Raw genomic sequence first — 18256 nt, 5'->3', positions numbered from 1 at the left:
CTCTTAAATATTTAACAGAGCAAGGATTTGGTTTTATTTCAGCTAGAATAAATTCTAATAAAAATAATATTTCTAATTTCTAAAAAAAAACAAAAAAATTTCTAAAAAAAAAAAAAAAAAACATTTTAAGGTCAATATTATTACCCCTCTTAAGCTTTTTTTTTTCTACAGAACAAACTATTGTTATAGAATGACTTGCATAATTACCCTAACTTGCCTAATTAACCTAATCAAGCCTTTAAATGTCACTGTAAGCTGTATAGAAGTGTCTTGAAAAATATCTAGTAAAATATTATGTACTGTCTTCATGGCAAAGATAAAAGAAATCAGTTCTTAGAAATTAGTTCTTAAAACTATTATGTTTAAGAATGTGTTGAGGAAAATCTTCACTCTGTTAAACAGAAATTGGAGGAAAAATATACAGGGGGCTAATAATTCTGACTTCAACTTCAAATAATGTTCGGCTTCTGTGATATAATAATGACTTATTTTCCCAAGACCTCAATGCATCTCAATGAGTCACAGATTTGAATGTAGTTTTGCCTTCATGCTTTTTGGATTTGCATTTCATGGAGTAGTTTATGAAGTATCACAGCTATAAATCTTTTATGCTCTATTGACGAAAAAGCCATCTACATCTTGAATACCCTGGGGTTGAGAAATCTAAAATAAAAATTGTATTTTGGGGTGAAATTTTAATACAAGGAAAATTAAAACAGTTTTTTAACATAATTAATGGGATTAAAATAATCATTCAGTAGAATCACTTAATAAATCCAAAGAGCACTCACTAGGCATGTCACGATAAGGGACTTTTGTTGTGCGATATTTTTTCACAGAAATTGTTGCGAAAAGCGATACTGTTGTCATTTTGAGACCATTTTATGCAACTGATTATATGATTATAACAGGATAATAATATATATATATATAAAAACACATGCAAGCGCAGGTTGCCAGATTGACGACATCAACAACAGTGTGCCTGACTGTCGAGTCTAAAGGCTAATATAAACCGTGATCTAAATAAAATCAATGGCACACAATAGAAGGAATATTTACATATTAAAAGGAGTTTTTGTTCTAACCAACACCTGAAATTAATATTTTAGAAACAGCTTCTATTTACCACTGGTGAACAACATGACTGACAGTGATCATCTCAGAAACACCTCATGTGCTTTATTCAGTGTTTAATGCTAATAATGTGAGTTTGAATGGCATTTTACATTACATTTATTGCCATAGTACTGAAAGCAGCAACAGATCACAGAAATATTCACCTCAGAAATTGACAATAAAGTAAACCATTAGAAATTGAGAACTGTGACTTAACACATATCAGTGATTCAGCAACTACATTTAATAATGTTAATAATTTTAAAGAGGTTTAATGTGTATTAAGTAGTTTATAAAACTTATCATTTTGTTGGAGTGCAGTGAGTGCACTATTCTGTGCCTCTGAATGGCTGTATTTAAATTTCTGTCATGCCAAATTGCGTATCACTGCAAATATAGTCACAAAGCGTGTTGTTAGGACACTGGGTTACAATGTAACCTGCTCACCTAATGCTTACATTAGTAATAAATATTTAGATTATTTGCTAATCAATGACCACCTCATGTGAAACTCTGAATCTGCGTCTCATTTTGGAGTCTGTTACTGTCCACCAAAAGTCGCATTTCGGTCAGGGAGGCACACTTTGGCTGCATATACACTGCACTGTTCAAGTGACTCAATTCTATTTTTTTTTCTCCCATGTGGCACAGATCGAATATGGCATTAAAAACCGTTGCGAATGACGTCAAGTCTGTCACTTTCTTTTCCGACCAGACTTTAGCAGAGTCCCAAACCTTAAATCTCAAACACGAGGACTAAAACAGGTTTTTTTTTGTCATATAGCACAGGTACTTAAGCATGTTAACGAGAGCGAGAGAATGCAATGTCCGCCACGTAACCAATATAAAACTAGTGTGTACATCTCGTGCATTAATCACGCCATGGACATTACATTAAGATGCCTAAAGAGTTGAAAAAAGCCTATATATCAAAAGTAGATGGACAAATGAGAACCTTTCTGTCAAACTATAGTAAAACAGCTTGTTAAAAGCTGCAAACATATTACATACAGGAATAGTGAAAAGAGCACTCTTTAATTATCAGCTGTTAGTCAGCGCCCGCTCGTTTTTTTCCTGGTCATTGCGCCTTTGCCATGTGCTGTGTAAGGGTGCTTTCACACCTGTGAATCGATTCAGTTGTTGCGAAACAGAGATTAGAATTGTTACATTGTTGCTCTTTGCTCTTGGAGCGGTTCGCTTTCACACTGCAAAGTTTCTAATCGGACCAAAAGAGCTAAAACAAGTCACGTGCGAGTAAACTCTCCTTACATTGGTCAGAGTGTCAGGGTTTATTTTGCAGCGTCCCGCTCAGCTGTCAGGAGAGGTGGTGGTTTGGTGGTGATTGTCAGGGTGCGCGCGTGACGTGTCTGGGGAGAGACACGGTGGGGAGGGGTGAGAAGGGTGCGCGATGATGCCTATTTGAGGACTGGGAGAGAGACGCGAGATTACCGGGAGATCATCACTCGTTTGCGGGCATCCGGAGACTCGCGAAACTTCCCGCCCTACTCATAATTCTCTCTTCATATAGCCGTAAGCCTATTACATATCCATAAAACACTGTGATATAACCGCGCTCGGATCGGATCGCTTTCTCACTGCAATCGAACCGCTCCAGGGTTCGTTTCAATCGAGCCGAGACCACCTCATTCAAGCGATCTCGGAGCGATTACTTTGGCGCGGAACAGAGCGCGATTGCCCTGTTCACATATGCCAATCGAACCGCGCTAACTGGGCAAACGAGATACGTTCCGAAACAAAAGTGTAGGTGTGAAAGCACCCTAAATGCAGACGATCGGATACGAGTCACTTTTAAAAGATGATGTAAGCAGGTCATCAAAAAAAAGTCGGATACAGTCACAAAATCGGAATTGACCATCAAGATCTGCAGTGTAAATGCAGCCTTTGAGAGCCTCCCAGACTGAATGAATAAATAGGCTGTTTTCCATGAAGGCAACCCAGGGTGCTGAAATATAATTGGCTAAAGTGGCAGAGGGCGGATTAAATGACCAAAACAAAGACAACCATTCAGGCACGTAAACACACAATATCAAAGCACAATATCTGACTTCAGCATTGTTTTTCAGATAAACAAGAATGTTCACTTAGCTTGTTTCTATAATGCAAACATACCATGGTATTTTTATGCTTTAAAAAAACTCAAAGTAAGTCAAAAACTTACATACAGCACCTTTAAGGTTATTTAAATTCTATAATTTGATGTTAGGGCGAGGCAGTGGCGGAGTAGGTAGTGCTGTCGCCTCACAGCAAGAAGGTCGCTGGGTCGAACCTCGGCTCAGTTGGCGCTTCTGTGTGGAGTTTGCATGTTCTCCCTGTCTTCGCGTGGGTTTCCTCCGGGTGCTCCGGTTTCCCCCCCAGTCCAAAGACATGCGGTACAGGTGAATTGGGTAGGCTAAATTGTCCATAGTGTGTGAATGTGTGTGTGGATGTTTCCCAGAGATGGGTTGCGGCTGGAAGGGCATCCGCTGCGTAAAAACTTGCTGGATAAGTTGGCGGTTCATTCCGCTGTGGCGACCCCGGATTAATAAAGGGACTAAGCCGACAAGAAAATGAATGAATGAATGAATGAATTTGATGTTATCTCCAAATATAGCACAAGTTGTCGATATATTGATTATTGTGAATAATTCACTCACTAATGAACAATGTATTACTGTGGCTTGTAAGCAGTATTAAAAGTATGCAAATGCAATATAGAACCAATTAATTAATTGACATGATTGCGTAAATGTCCTTACTACACATCAAAACTGTGAAAAAATTGATGTTTTGGGTTTTTTGTGATCATGGGTAGCCTCTGAATGAAACACGGCTGCTATATAACGTTTCACAAAAAATGTGTTGTTAATTTTATTAATGATTTTGATCACACAGCATTCAAATTGTTTACATTATATTGTCACTGTAGTATAAAACGAAGCACTTTAAGTTTTACGACTTGTATAAATGTTGTTTATTGTTAAAAATAATGAATCAATAAAGCAATGTACAAAGCAGAAACAATTTAATACTTCACACTAAGTGATTACTGGTGGTTCAAAAAATAAAAAGCAGGATATATTTGCTGATGATATCTATAAATATGGTGTCTGGGTCTCTGACCGTTTCTGAAATTTAGGTCATCTTTGCACCTGTATGAAGCGCCACAAACTCTCTCCGGACGTTAGCCAGGAAGGCAGAGAAGTTGTTGGTTTCCTGCAGTCTGCTCTCTAGCTGTGTCATTTTCTCCAGAGGAGGGTCGCAGGAGATAACTGAAGAAAAAAATGATCATGGTTATAAAATATTGACAGATCATCTTTTTTTTCATGATTATGAGAATTATACAATGTTATTAAATGAGCAATTCCAGCGTTATGGATGTGACATTTGCAGTAAAATCTTAAAACATTATTTCAGATAGTATGCATATGTTAAAATTATACTGAAACATCAGTTTATATTTTCCGAAACAACTAGCCACAGAGTCATGGGATCAGAAAAACATCAATCTGTAAACATTTTTTTTTATTTATTTTAAATGAGGGAGATAAACATGCGTTATGGATGTGTGTAAAAAAATTTGCGAGTTTACTGTATACAACATACTAATTCTGTGAATTAAACTGCACAACCTAAAAAAAAAATGCTCATAGAAAAGATAAGAGTTGGCTCACTATAGTACAAAAACGATAGATTTTATTTTATTAATGCATTTATGTGAAAAAAAAGCTTCATTATGGATGTGACAGATGTAAAATTCAGACTGTTGTGACTTTGGTAAAAGAAATATAATTGTTACTGGAAAATTATATGTGTACACACACACACACACACACACACACACACGTGTACACACACATGTGTAAACACACGCACACACACACACACACACACACACGTGTAAACACGCACACACACACACATGTACACACATGTACACACACACACACACACACCACAGGATTAATGACATTTTACTATACATTTAAATAATATACTTTATTTTAAGTTGTAATATTTTTTCAAAATTTTACAGCTTGTGGCACAAACTTAAAACACTGAAATAAATATAAAATAAAATAGACGTTGTTTTATTGGTATAAAGATAACATGGATAATTGGTTCTAACGGGAAAAGCAGGTTTATCCGTTCAAAAGATGAGTCTTACTGTGGTAAATGCCCTCTGCATCCAACTGGAGGAGAAACGCATGAACCATGTCTGGATCTTTAGCATTGATGTTCCTGAAGACAAACTGCAGCTTTTCACCTTCAAATAAATCAAATCACAAGAACAAACCTTACACCTCCGAATACAGTTGAAGACAAAATTATAGATCAGTGCAGTTTAATTATTGTTATTAATTTTAATTATTTAAATAAGTATACATTTATATATATATATATATATATATATATATGAGCCTAATTAACCTTTTGTAAAGCTGTTTTAAAACAATAACAACTTCCTAATTAACCTAGTTTAGCCTTTAAATTGCACTTTAAGTTGAATACTGGAATCTTTTAAAAATAACTACACTGTAAAAATGCTTGGTTCCACACAATCGACTTGTGTTGGGACAACATGAAGGAATGAAGTTAGCTAATCCGTTTTTACAAATTTAGGTGGATTAAACATAAAACAATAAATAAAAAAAAGAAGTGTTGTTTCAGCTCATTTTAAATGCGTAGTTTGAACAAACAGCAAACATCATTTTTTAAATGTAGTAAAATAGTATGTACTGTCATCATGGCAAAGACAAAAGAAAATAGGAACTGGTTATTAAAACTGTTTAAAAATGTGTTGACAAATCCATCCATGAAACAGCACCTTAATTAAGGGCTAATAATGTTGTTTTCAACTGTATAAGACTGCTGCTAACAACTTCAAAACTGAATACACAATTGTACTGCAAACTGTATCAACACAAACTTCAAATTATAAATCTGAGTGATTAGAAAATCTGGAAATGCTCACATATGATTAGTGACCTAGAACTAGAGCCAAAACATTTTCTTCAGAACACTTTACATACCTCAATGATTTTCAATACATTTGTATTGATATATACCAATAATTAATATATATAGTGCTCAGCAAATATGAATACAACCCCCACAAATCTCTCATTTACATTAATTTCTTCTAGAAGAAGCTTTACAATATTATTTTTGTGCATATACATTAGATTAGTCAGTACTGAAGCCAAATCTGGAGCTAATCTAACAAAATCACGGTAACACTTTATTGTGATGGTCCATTTGAGTATTAGGCCCAATCCCAATTCTACCCCTTTAGCCCTTCCCTTTATCCCTACCCCTCGTTTTGCGCATGAACGCCAAGGGGTAGGGGTTTCCCAATTCTCTTAAGCTTGAAGGCGTAGGGCTAAGGGGAAGGGGTCATAACCGCGTTCGGGTTCTACTGTCATGCTTATAAAAAAAAAAAAAAAACGCTAAATTTCGAGATCTAGAATCCCTATTAAATAACTCCTGTACAGCAGTCCCAAAACATTCTGACACTCGAATACCCAGTCAGTAATGTCTAGTGGCTGTCAATGGGCTTTTTTTACAGTGTCTGCTATAATGTAAATGTTGTTTTTGGTGTGTTTACATTGATGAATATGGCCACTGTGTAAATACAAAGTAAAATTACGATCATATTGCCACAATAGATTGTTATGATAACATACTATATGCCTACAGTGATCTCCTGAAGATAAATACCCAAAAATATCACAACTGGAATCACTACAGCAGTCGCCATCGTCTGATCTCACATGAAGCAGGAGATCGCGAGGACATATGATGACGTGTGCAGGTGCTGTAGTGCTGCCCCAATTCTTAGGAGAAAATTTTGAAGCCCTTCCCCTTCACCCTCGATTGTAAGGGCCAAGGGGAAGGGGTAGGGGTACAAAAATAAAATGGGATTGGCCTTAGTAGACTGTCGGCTTATTATCTGTTGATACTGCTTCTTCAACAGACATTTAACTGACTATAAGAAACTTTGCAAGTACATGTCAACTTACACTAACCCCAACCCTAAACTAACAGTCTACTTATAATCTAATGAGATTTAGTTGGCATGTAGATGCAATGCAACTTAAATTCAACAAACGGACTATCAAAATAAAGTGTGACCAAAATAAATTACAATAATGGTTATTAAATTAGTAGCCCAATTGTATATGTTATAGAAAAATATTAAATAAAATGTTAAAAAATAGCAAAAGAAACAAAATAATATAAATACAATTTTGTTGAAATGTTGTAGTTTGTGTATTCTGTGACTAAAATATTAATTAAATAAATATATCGGTTTAATAAATCTGTTTTGTTCAAATGCACCAATATATATTCACCATATTAACTGAGAAATGGGTAAACGTATACATTTTCAAAATGGGGTGTACTCAATTATGCAGAGCAACGTAATGAGGAAAATAACTTTAGTTATATGCCATTGTTAAGCGCAAAGACTTTACCTTGAATTTTTCTGATCTCAAGGCTGAGATGCTTCTGAAAGACGTCTTTACATTTGTTCAGCTTCTTCAGCCTGTCCTTGTTGGCTTTGTTTTGTGACTGAATCACTGTAGAAATGCATATAATACCCATTAGTTTAGACTAACAAAATGAACAGGATTTGTATTTCTAATTTGCAGATAGAAACGCAGAAATGGGTAATAAGCTAATACTTATTATATTTTCTTTTGCTTTTAATTTAAAGGTAAGCATAATTAATAATTCACGAATGTTAGGGATGCAACAATTATTTTGGTTGTAGGATTATAGTCTAAGGAATAATCATGGTTATGATTATTATGCATTTATTGATTTCAAAACACTACTAGTTTAGAAAATCACTAAAAAACTCCTTATATTTTATAATGTTATTTATTCCGGCTTAGTAACCAAATAATACAGCACAAAATAATAATAAATTCTCTTTGAACTTAAAAATAAGTGAAAAAAGTTTTTGGCATTTAAACATGCCAAAATTAATCATTTTACACTGAAAATAAATGACAAAACAATAAATAAATGAAATAAAAAAAGTATTTGTCTAATGTAAATCTAAGCAACATATAAACTAAGTAATTCCCTTTTAGAAAAGCAAATGTAGTCAAAGGCTGCTGAAAATATGCACTCCACTGAAAATAAATTGTGTGTGCAAAAGGCCTTAGTTAATAGCATCAGCCATAGTTAAAATCAACCTTTAATCCAGTGTGCGTGCATATTAGCTTCAGTGTACAAGCCTTAAACTCTAAACAGGCGCACAGTTGGCATAACTTTGTTTAGTTGGTGTAGTTTTGTTTTGTGCCGAAATGTGTTGTTGAAAAGCCTTTACGGTTAATTAAATGTGATGAATTAAAGCATGGTTAATAGTGAAACTGGTTAATCGTTGCATCCCTAACCATCGTTGCATTTCTTTGCAATTATTTAATGCAAATTACTGATAAAGTTCCTAAATGGTCAGTGCTTCTTTTGGTAACTAGATTTTCATTTTAGAAACGGATATTGAAAAATCAAATGTTTTTTGATTTTCGTTTTAAAATTCAAAAGTAATATTGAAATACGAGATACGTTTTTCTTTTTTATGGTGAAAAAGGAAAAAGCAAAATTCAAAAATGATGATTTGATTTTCATATTTTATTTTGAATAACAAAAAATTAAATCCCCAGAAAACAAAAATTAATAAAGACTTGTTTTTTATATTCCAAAACCTGGCCGACTCATTCACAGAGACACAATGATGCCACACACAGGCTAGCCTACTATAGGCTATTATTCCACTTAATAATGTTATTAAAGGTATTTTCTTGTGATAACAGGATTTTGTTGAGACAAATTTTCCTCATTAAAGCCGGTTATATATATATAATATTGTATCATAATAATATATTATATATAAATATTTATTTATATAATAAATAACTATATAATAATATATATAATTATTATTATTTTATTATTACTTTTACATAGCAGCATTTAAATGGAACAGCATATTTGATGATATATGCATTATTTGCATTGTTTTATTGAACAGTTTTCTAAAAATAAAGTTTATTGTTAAAAGCACTTCCACTTCAGTGGACTAACATTGGACATTCGTTTGGAATCATTGCGCACATTTCAACAAGTCATCTCTCCACATTATTGTTTAAAATTAAAATAAACAAAATTAATTTGATCTGAAAGGATTTCAGTATGTTTCAAAAACATCGTCTAAGCATCCCAATGTCTTTTTAAACAGGACTTTCGGACAACATTACGATAGCTTTAAGACCGCTGTTGTGTGTGTCTTTACCCTAAATACAGCCTATTCTATTGCCTAATTTAACATGTGTGTGTGTATGTATATATATATATAATAATTTATATTATATATATATATTATAATTTCAATTCATGTATTAAAAAATCTGTAGTCTATGCTAGAAAGTAGACTTTTTTTAATTGCTTCTTTTTACTGTCATTCAATGTATTTTTGGTCAATATTAATCAATGCATTATAACTTTGAGCATAAACAGCACTGCAAAAAAGTCAGTTGGCGCCGAATAGCTCAGTAAAGCAACACAATGCCTGCATATACCGTCAAAATATAGGTTGTTTCATTTAAAACATGCAAAAAAAAAATTTAAAATTAATAATAATAATTATATATATATATATATATATATATATATATATATATATATATATATATATATATATATATATATATATATATATATACACATACATACATATATATATATACATATATATATATATATATATATATATATATATATATATATATATATATATATATATATATATATATATAATTATTATTATCACTAATTTTAAAACAAAAATAAAAAAAGGCTCATTTTTCTTTTTTCAATATCCATTTCTAAAATTAAAATCCAATGACCAAAAGATACACTGACCCTAAATCCACTCATCTCTGACACACAGTTGAAGACAAAACTATTAGCCCTCCTGTGAAGCTATAATTATATAAATATTTACGAAGCGCTGTTTAAAGGACAAATTATTTTAAACATAAGAGCTTTAGTACCCAATTTCTATAAACTAATTTCTTTTACATTTGTCATGATGACAGTACATCATATTTTACTAGTTATTTGTCAAGATAACAGTCTTCAGCTTAAAGTACTATCTAAAAGCTTGTTAACCTAGCAAGTTATATTAAGCAACTCACTGGACAACTACGGTCTGTTCTGTAGCCAATCAATAATACATAATTTCTCAAGGGGCCTAATAATATTGATCTTAGCAGTTATCAGTTTTATTATATTATTCAAGTCAACACTAAAAGAAATAAAACTTTCTTCAGAAGAAAAGTATAATAGGAAATACTAATTTCCTATTATCCTCTGTTATCCTCTGTTAAACATTTCCTCTGTTAAACATCACTATTTTGAGACATGAGGGCTAATCATTTTGTCTTCATCAATGGCTTTTTAAATTTATAATAGCAATTGTACATCAACATCTGAGAGGAAAGATAGTTCTACACACATTCCCTGTTTTTGGCCTGATCCTTCTTGAGCTTCTCAATTCTCTGAAACAGGAGCGCTTTGTGATGCTCCTTGTCTTCAATCCCCGACACAATCTCAACATGTTCAGCAGACTTCTCTCTCAGTAAAGACGAGTTCTCCTTCAATTCTAATTTAAAAACACATTTAAGTAAGGTGGTGGTTATTTAAGATGCACACATATTATATATTTCTATTATATTATATACAAGTCAATTTCTTACCTTGTTTGTTTTTTTGTATCATGTCAAACATGGTTTCATCCTCGTTGCATTTCTTAAAGCATGTATCTGTGTAGAGAGAGAGAGAGTTTTAAATGTATTGCCATATCAGCTTCTCTGGCTATTCTCATGGCAAAATGTAAAAAATAAATAAATAAAATAAAAATATTTTATTAAAACATTTTATAAATATCACTTTTTATTATGGCTGCCAATATATCATTTCAGCATCGATATTTCAATCTGTGCAAATTATTTATACAATGAAGACTATGCCGTGTTATTTTTCATTATTATTGAATTTCTGTACTATAATACTGTTAGACTCCATTATAAAATGCTGTTCTATTTTCATCTGTGCTTTAATTAATTTAATTTTGTAAACATTTTTTTTTATAAATGTGCACATTTTATGTAGATGTATTCCCCTACAAAACCAGGCCAACTCAACATAAAATTAGGAATTCTTACCAATTAGTTATCTTAAGTAATTATTTTCATATTGCAATATATATTGCAAAAAATATTGCAATGTTAGTTTTTTTTCCAATATCATGCAGCCCTACTTTTTATATTAATAAAAGAATTATAACAATAAAAAGACATCAACAGCAATACAAATTATACAAGATAAAATACAACAATAATAATAATAAAAGATAAAAATGTAAAACAGTTTAAGGTTTACTTTTGATTCAAATGGTACACGTATTTGTGTAGTAAAGAAGATTAAATGCACAAATGCAGTAAACTTTCTATTTTACACAGTATATCCTGGTGTTATAAAATAAAGAAGCAATGTGGGTATTGTTTTTTTGTTGTTGCCACTTCTGGCATCAGGTGAAATAAACAATATATTAAAACTTCTAATTTAATAATATATATAAATGAGATATTTCAAAGCAATATTTGTGCATATACATTAGTCAGTACTGAAGCCAAATCTGGAGCTAATCTAACAAAAAATCTTAAGATAACGGTCCGAACATAAGTACACCAAAATTTATATGTTAGGGAAAAAAATAAAACATGTGTAACAAACTGCTGGCCTACGGGCCATTTGGCACACACACGCACAGTTGAAGTCAGAATTATTAGCCCCCCTATTTTTTCCTCTGTTTAGCGGAGAGCAGATTTTTTTCAACACATTTCTAAACATAATAGTTTTATGAACTCATTTCTAATAAACAATTTATTTTATCTTTGCCATGATGACAGTAAATAATATTTGACTAGATCTTTTTCAAGACACTTCTATACAGCCTAAAGTGACATTTAAAGGCTTAACTAGGTTAATTAGGTTAACTAGGCAGGTTAGGGTAATTAGGCAAGTTGCTGTATAACAATGTTTTTTTTTTCTGTAGACTATCCAAAAATATATAGTTTAAAGGGGCTAATAATTTTGACCTTAAAATGTTTTTTTTTTTTTTATTTAAAACTACTTTAATTCTAGCCAAAATAAAACAAATAAAACTTTCTCTAGAAGAAAAAATATTATCAAACATACAGTACTGTGAAAATTTCCTTGCTTTGTTAAACATCATTTGGGGAATATTAAAAAAAGAAGAAAAAAAAAACAAACAAAAAAAAACAAAGGGGGCTAAGACGCCTGATATAAAAGAAACATTTTAAAAATAGTAAAATGAATAAACAAAAATATCTCAAATTTAGTTGAAATTTTGTAATTTGTATTTTTTTGTAATATTTTGCTTGAATTTAAATGTATTATCTTTTTTTTGAAAGATGTTTGGTTTTGTAATTTTCAAAATGGTGTACTCGTTTATGCTGAGCACTGCTTTATATATATATATATATATATACAAAAATATATATATATATATATATATATATATATATATGAAAAAGTCTGCGAGTTTACAGCACACAACATACTTTGTAGAAAATCTGTGAATTAAACTGCACAACCTTAAAGACACGATCCTCATCAAAAGGATAAGAGTCGGCTCACTATAAAACAAAAAGAACTGATTTCATTTTATTTGACATTTTTGCATTTGTGATGAAAAAGCTTTGTTATGGATGTGACATCTCTCTGTTATGGATGTGAAGGATGTGAAATTGCCACTTGTGTGACTTTAGTAAATTAAAAAAAATGGTTGACATTGACAGAAACAGTTTTGAGTATTTTTAAAGCACTGTAAAATACAAAAAAATGAAGAAATGGTTTTGCATTTTTGGCGAATAAGTAATTTTTTTTATAGCAAGGTTGACATTTGCATGAAATCGCTAATATATATAAAATACTTTTTTATCATTAATATAGCAAAGAGCTAATCATCATGATACTACATTTAATTTTGCTTTAAACAACTGAAAATATCTAGCTGGCAAATGTGTAAAATCCTGCACTCTAAAGGAGATCAAAACATAAAATCCCAATGAATATGTTGGAGCTGCACTGTGATGCTTAAATGGTCTTTTAATAATTATTGTTCTAAACATGCCTAACAAGATCGCTTGCTAAATAAACTGTTGTCACTTTAAGACATTTTAGTGAAGTTTTTAGTAAACCATGATGAAACATTGCTTGCAAAAACATTATGAAAACACAAACACGATGAAAATTCCTTCTATACAGTATAACCCTTTCATTAAATCCAGAGTGATGACTATAGTATTAGTGTTATAACAGTATATGTACTGTATTGCATATGCACTTTTGAAGCATTTTTCCAGCATTTCTCTCACCCAGGACAGATTTCTTGTACTGCCTGTGTTCCTGACAGAGCTCCGTGTCATTGAGCACTTCTCCCATGGCCTGATCCAGCATTTTGGCCCTGATCTCCTCCAGTTTGCTGTTGAACTGCTCCACTACATTATATTCTCTGACAGATGCCATGATGAGCTGCAAAACCAAACCAGCAAGACAGTGACAATTACTTACAATAGACCGACTGGGAATTCTATTTATTTTGTTGCTTTAATTACTTGCATCTGCCTAATGATAATGGCAAGACACTACAGCGCAACAGTTATTTATTTACTTATGTTTTAAAGAGGACCAATTATGTAAAAATCACAGTTTAAACACAGTTGTGCGGTAACAGTCTATGAATATAAGGGCCATTCTTTACATTTACATTTAGTCATTTAGCAGACGCTTTTATCCAAAGCGACTTACAAATGAGGACAAGGAAGCAATTTACACAACCAAGAGCAACAATGAATAAGTGCTGTCGGCAAGTTTCAGGTCTGTAGAGTCTAAGAAGGGAAGTATTAGTAGTATTAGTATTCTTTTTTTTTTTTTGGTACAGTTAGTGTGATATTCAGAGAGGCAATTGCAGATTAGGAAGTGTAGTGGAGACTAAATAGTTGGGTTTTTAGTCGTTTCTTGAAAGTAGCGAGTGACTCTGCTGTTCTGATGCAGTTAGGGAGTTCATTCCACCAACTGGGCAGATTGAGCGTGAGCGTTCGCGAAAGTGATTTCTTCCCTCTTTGGGATGGAACCACAAGGCGACGTTCATTCACAGAACGCAAGTTTCTGGAGGGCACATAGATCTGCAGAAGCGAGAGCAGATAAGAAGGAGCAAGGCCAGAAGTCACTTTGTAGGCAAACATCAGAGTTTTGAATTTGATGCGAGCAGCAACTGGCAGCCAGTGCAAACGGACTAGCAGCGGAGTGACATGTGCTCGTTTAGGTTCATTGAAGACCACTCGTGCTGCTGCATTCTGGAGCAGTTGAAGAGGCTTGATAGAGTTAGCTGGAAGCCCAGCTAGTAGAGAGTTGCAGTAATCCAGTTTGGAGAGAACAAGAGCTTGAACAAGGAGTTGAGCTGCATGTTCAGATAAGAAGATTCTTCAACTACAGGCACGTTTAGCCTTGTGAAGTTGAGTAAAAAAAAAAAAAAAACTTGTTCAAAATTAACGTAACTTAAGTTTAAACAATTTGTCTAGTTTTAAGAACTGTAAGAGGACAAACTTAGATAAGAACTGAAACTTTTTTCCATTGTGAACTGAATAAATGTCAATTCCACCACATCTCAATATACAGCTTATTTCAAAATGAAATACATTATTGCAGTCAAACATTGTCAAAGATCTTTTTTTTTGTATCTAGTTTAACCAATCTTTCCACAATACATATAATAATTATGCATTTGTCAATCAAATTAATTAGTTGTATGCTGAATTGTACACCTGTCACACTCTAAAATGTAATATTAATTTGGTTAAGAGTTTATTAGGCCATAAATAAACAAATAAATAGAGCATGAACATACATTGTGAATACACTTTTAATGTGTGATGACAACTTTTTCAATATTTTTTTTTATTGTGTGTAGTGATGGAAACGACAGTGACATTTCAACAGTTTATTGTGAAAAAATTAAAAATAGCTTCAGCGATTAGCTTTGAATTGATACTAGCCTTTCATGTATAAAAAAACACTCTTATTGACCTTAATTTTGTTTGGTTTTTAAAAACATCTTTGAAGGTACAACATGTTTGGAAATGACGTAGAATAAATGTATTTCCTTATCCAGCAAAATTTACCGTGATTTTTCTTCAAGTGTGTGAAAATTTTAATTCCCACCATCTTGAACATGTTGTCAGATGACACCATTCATTTTCACAGACACCACCTAAATAATTTTTCACACAAACATCTAAACATCATTACAGTGTTGTGGTGGAAATAACACTGATACGGTGTGACAGCTATATTTTGTAAAAAAACTATTATTGATAATAGCCTCTCATTAATAATTATGAAATATTTAACTTATTTCACTGGTGCTTAATTAAGACACATTAATAGATACCAGATAAATAATATTTTAAAATGTTATTTTCATTGTTAAAGTTTAAAACTCCGGGTGTGCGACAGGGTGAAAACAGTGATTTTGACACCTAAAATGAGGTTGAATAATATGAAAAATATATTAGAAAGCTAGTACATTTTTTACAAGTAGGTTTTATTGTTAGTTTGACAAAGAAAGAGACATTTGAACCAAATTATATATATATATATATATATATATATATATATATATATATATATATATATATATATATATTAGGATATATAATCATTTGGATATATAATCAAAGGACATAAAAGTGCCATAGTTGAAGAATTACCCATAAATAATTTCTAATGGTTATAATTGATACATTGTATTTTTTTAGAACCACACTTGATAAAAACAGTCTGCAGAAACACTTTGATCAACTTTCTCCCTTTGTACGTGTCATCAGGTTTTGCAGTTGGCACATAATGTGTATACGGCTTATTATTACACATTATCCACTCTAGTCTACTGTAATACAACAACATATAGTATTATACATAGAAAATACAACATTATAGGTTTTAACAATACTCATGTAACGTAATAACGAATACAGTACAAAATTGAGGTAATGTTGGATTTATATTCGCACATTCGCTAATTTTAAGGGCTCCTATATTGTTTACCACGCTAATTCGGTCTGAAACCGTCTGAAACCACATGTAAATACGACTTGAAAACAACATTAGTACTGTTTAATTGACTGTATTGTCAAACAGCGTTTTACTTTAATAGTATTTGGCTGCTGATATGATTTTAACTATTTACTTTCTGAAATTATATTATTAAGGATAAAGTCTGAATGTGTAAACATAACACCAACTTTACCTCAATCAGTATAACGTTACAGTTGCTGTCATAATAACATCATGTAAGTCACTGCAGCAGTTATTCGGTGCGATCTGATTTTATTTTCTCTCTTCTTTTAGCCCTAAAAGCTAGAAAGCACAGCTTTAATGATGTTTTAAGTGTCGTGAAGGACATTGAAACCACTTACCTGTTTTGTGAAGTAAAAATAGTCACAAGTTTGCTCTTGTTGTTTTCAAAAATCGGCGCCTGGATCCTTAACAGTTACACCGGAAATGGCGTCACACAAGCGCGCCGTCTCATCTACAAAATAGCGGCACGAAAAGATTGTGGTTAAACTATCAAAAGAAGACCAAATACGGTTAATTTAGCATTCTGAAGTGTGGATTTATATGAGTATTTAATGATTATGTAGATGATATGTGGTTGTTTATTTCTCCTCATTTTGTAGTAATGCTACGCCATCTGGTGTTTGAGCAGCATTACGTAACGTTAACATATGTTTCCTGAGGGACATTCATATATTAGTAAAACACAAATCGGAGACATGAAGAAACCTTAAAAAAAAAGTTGATTAACGTTAATGTCTTTAATATTTACCTTACATTTAAGGTAAACCTTTCCTTACATTTACATTGACTACAACTGTTGTCTTTGATAACCTAAAATACAACAAATATGCAGTTTTGAATTTATGGCTAAGACAAAATATAAAATACGATTCTAAATAAAATATTAAAATATAAACCACCATTATTGGATTGTTTTCTTCTAATGTTATTCTTTGATGCGATATGTTAATACAGTCATAGCCTTATTATGCAGCCCTTTACTGTTTGCTGTCATGTGGTCTTTCTGCTACAAACTCTCATCTAAAATGTATTAAGCATTTAGTTAAACCAGTTTTAAAAGCATTTTTTGACTTTTCTTTTTAACCAAATACATTTTGTCTCAAAAATTGCCTTATTGGCAGCTTTGTGACTATATAGCACTGTAAAAACGCTGAGTTCCACAAATCCTTCTTGATGTCCCAACACAAATCGATTAAGTTGACCTAATCTTTTTACAAATTTAAGTGGATTGAACATAAAACAGTTAAGTTGTATCCCTAATTAAACTTAAAGGTGCTGTATGTAAGTTTTTTGACTCTTCTAAAGCATAAAATACCATAATATGTTTGCAGATAATTAAGAAATAGTGAACATTCTTGTTTATCTGAAAATCAACGCTGGAGTCAGATATTCTGCTTTTAAAATCTGTTTTCCGTGTCAGAACGGCTGTCTTTGTAGTGGAAATTTACCCACCCACTGCTAGTTTAGCCAATTATATTTGAGCACCCGGGTTACGTTGCTGGAAAACAGCGTATTTCATTCATTCCTTCAGTTAGAAAGGCTCTCAAAGTAGGCATCCATGACCGAAATGTGAACTCTGGTGGACAGTAGCAAACTCCGAAATGAGACGCAGATTCAGAGTTCCACATGAGGTTATTAATTAGCAAATAATATAAATATTACCAACGTAAACATTAGGTGAGCAGGTTACATTGTAGCCTAACCCCGTGTCCTAACAACACATTACGTGACAAGATTTGCAGTGATAAGCAATTTGCAAATATGACAGAAATTTTAATACAGCTATTCAGAAGCACAGAATATGCAATCACTCATGAAATGGTAAGGTTTATATTCTACTTAATACATATTAACCCAGTTTAACATTATTAAATGTACATACTGAATCACTGATATGTGT

General features: G+C 32.3%; 2 protein-coding genes across 3 annotated transcripts in view; one reads left to right on the top strand and one right to left on the bottom strand.

Moving 5' to 3' along the window:
- nostrin (nitric oxide synthase trafficking) overlaps positions 1–4218 on the top strand; it is a 32152-nt gene extending 27934 nt beyond the window's left edge. The window contains exon 17 of the transcript XR_015498700.1: positions 443–4218. The gene's annotated coding sequence lies outside the window, so the exon portion shown is untranslated. The remainder of the gene's footprint in view (positions 1–442) is intronic.
- On the bottom strand, positions 3958–16787 carry spc25 (SPC25 component of NDC80 kinetochore complex). Of its 2 annotated transcripts, NM_001123057.1 has the most exon segments (7): positions 3958–4388; positions 5285–5383; positions 7596–7700; positions 10646–10792; positions 10887–10952; positions 13593–13749; positions 16695–16780. In NM_001123057.1, coding segments are annotated over 6 exon segments (705 nt in total). In that variant the 5' UTR covers positions 13744–13749; positions 16695–16780; the 3' UTR covers positions 3958–4251.
- Between the last annotated feature and the right edge of the window lie 1469 nt (positions 16788–18256).

This window comes from Danio rerio, chromosome 9 (genome assembly GCF_052040795.2).
Source record: "Danio rerio strain M-AB ecotype USA chromosome 9, GRCz13ab, whole genome shotgun sequence".
Taxonomy (NCBI): Eukaryota; Metazoa; Chordata; class Actinopteri; order Cypriniformes; family Danionidae; genus Danio; species Danio rerio.
The sequence above is the reverse complement of the archived record's forward strand: the minus strand, read 5'-3'. Positions and strand labels throughout refer to the sequence as shown.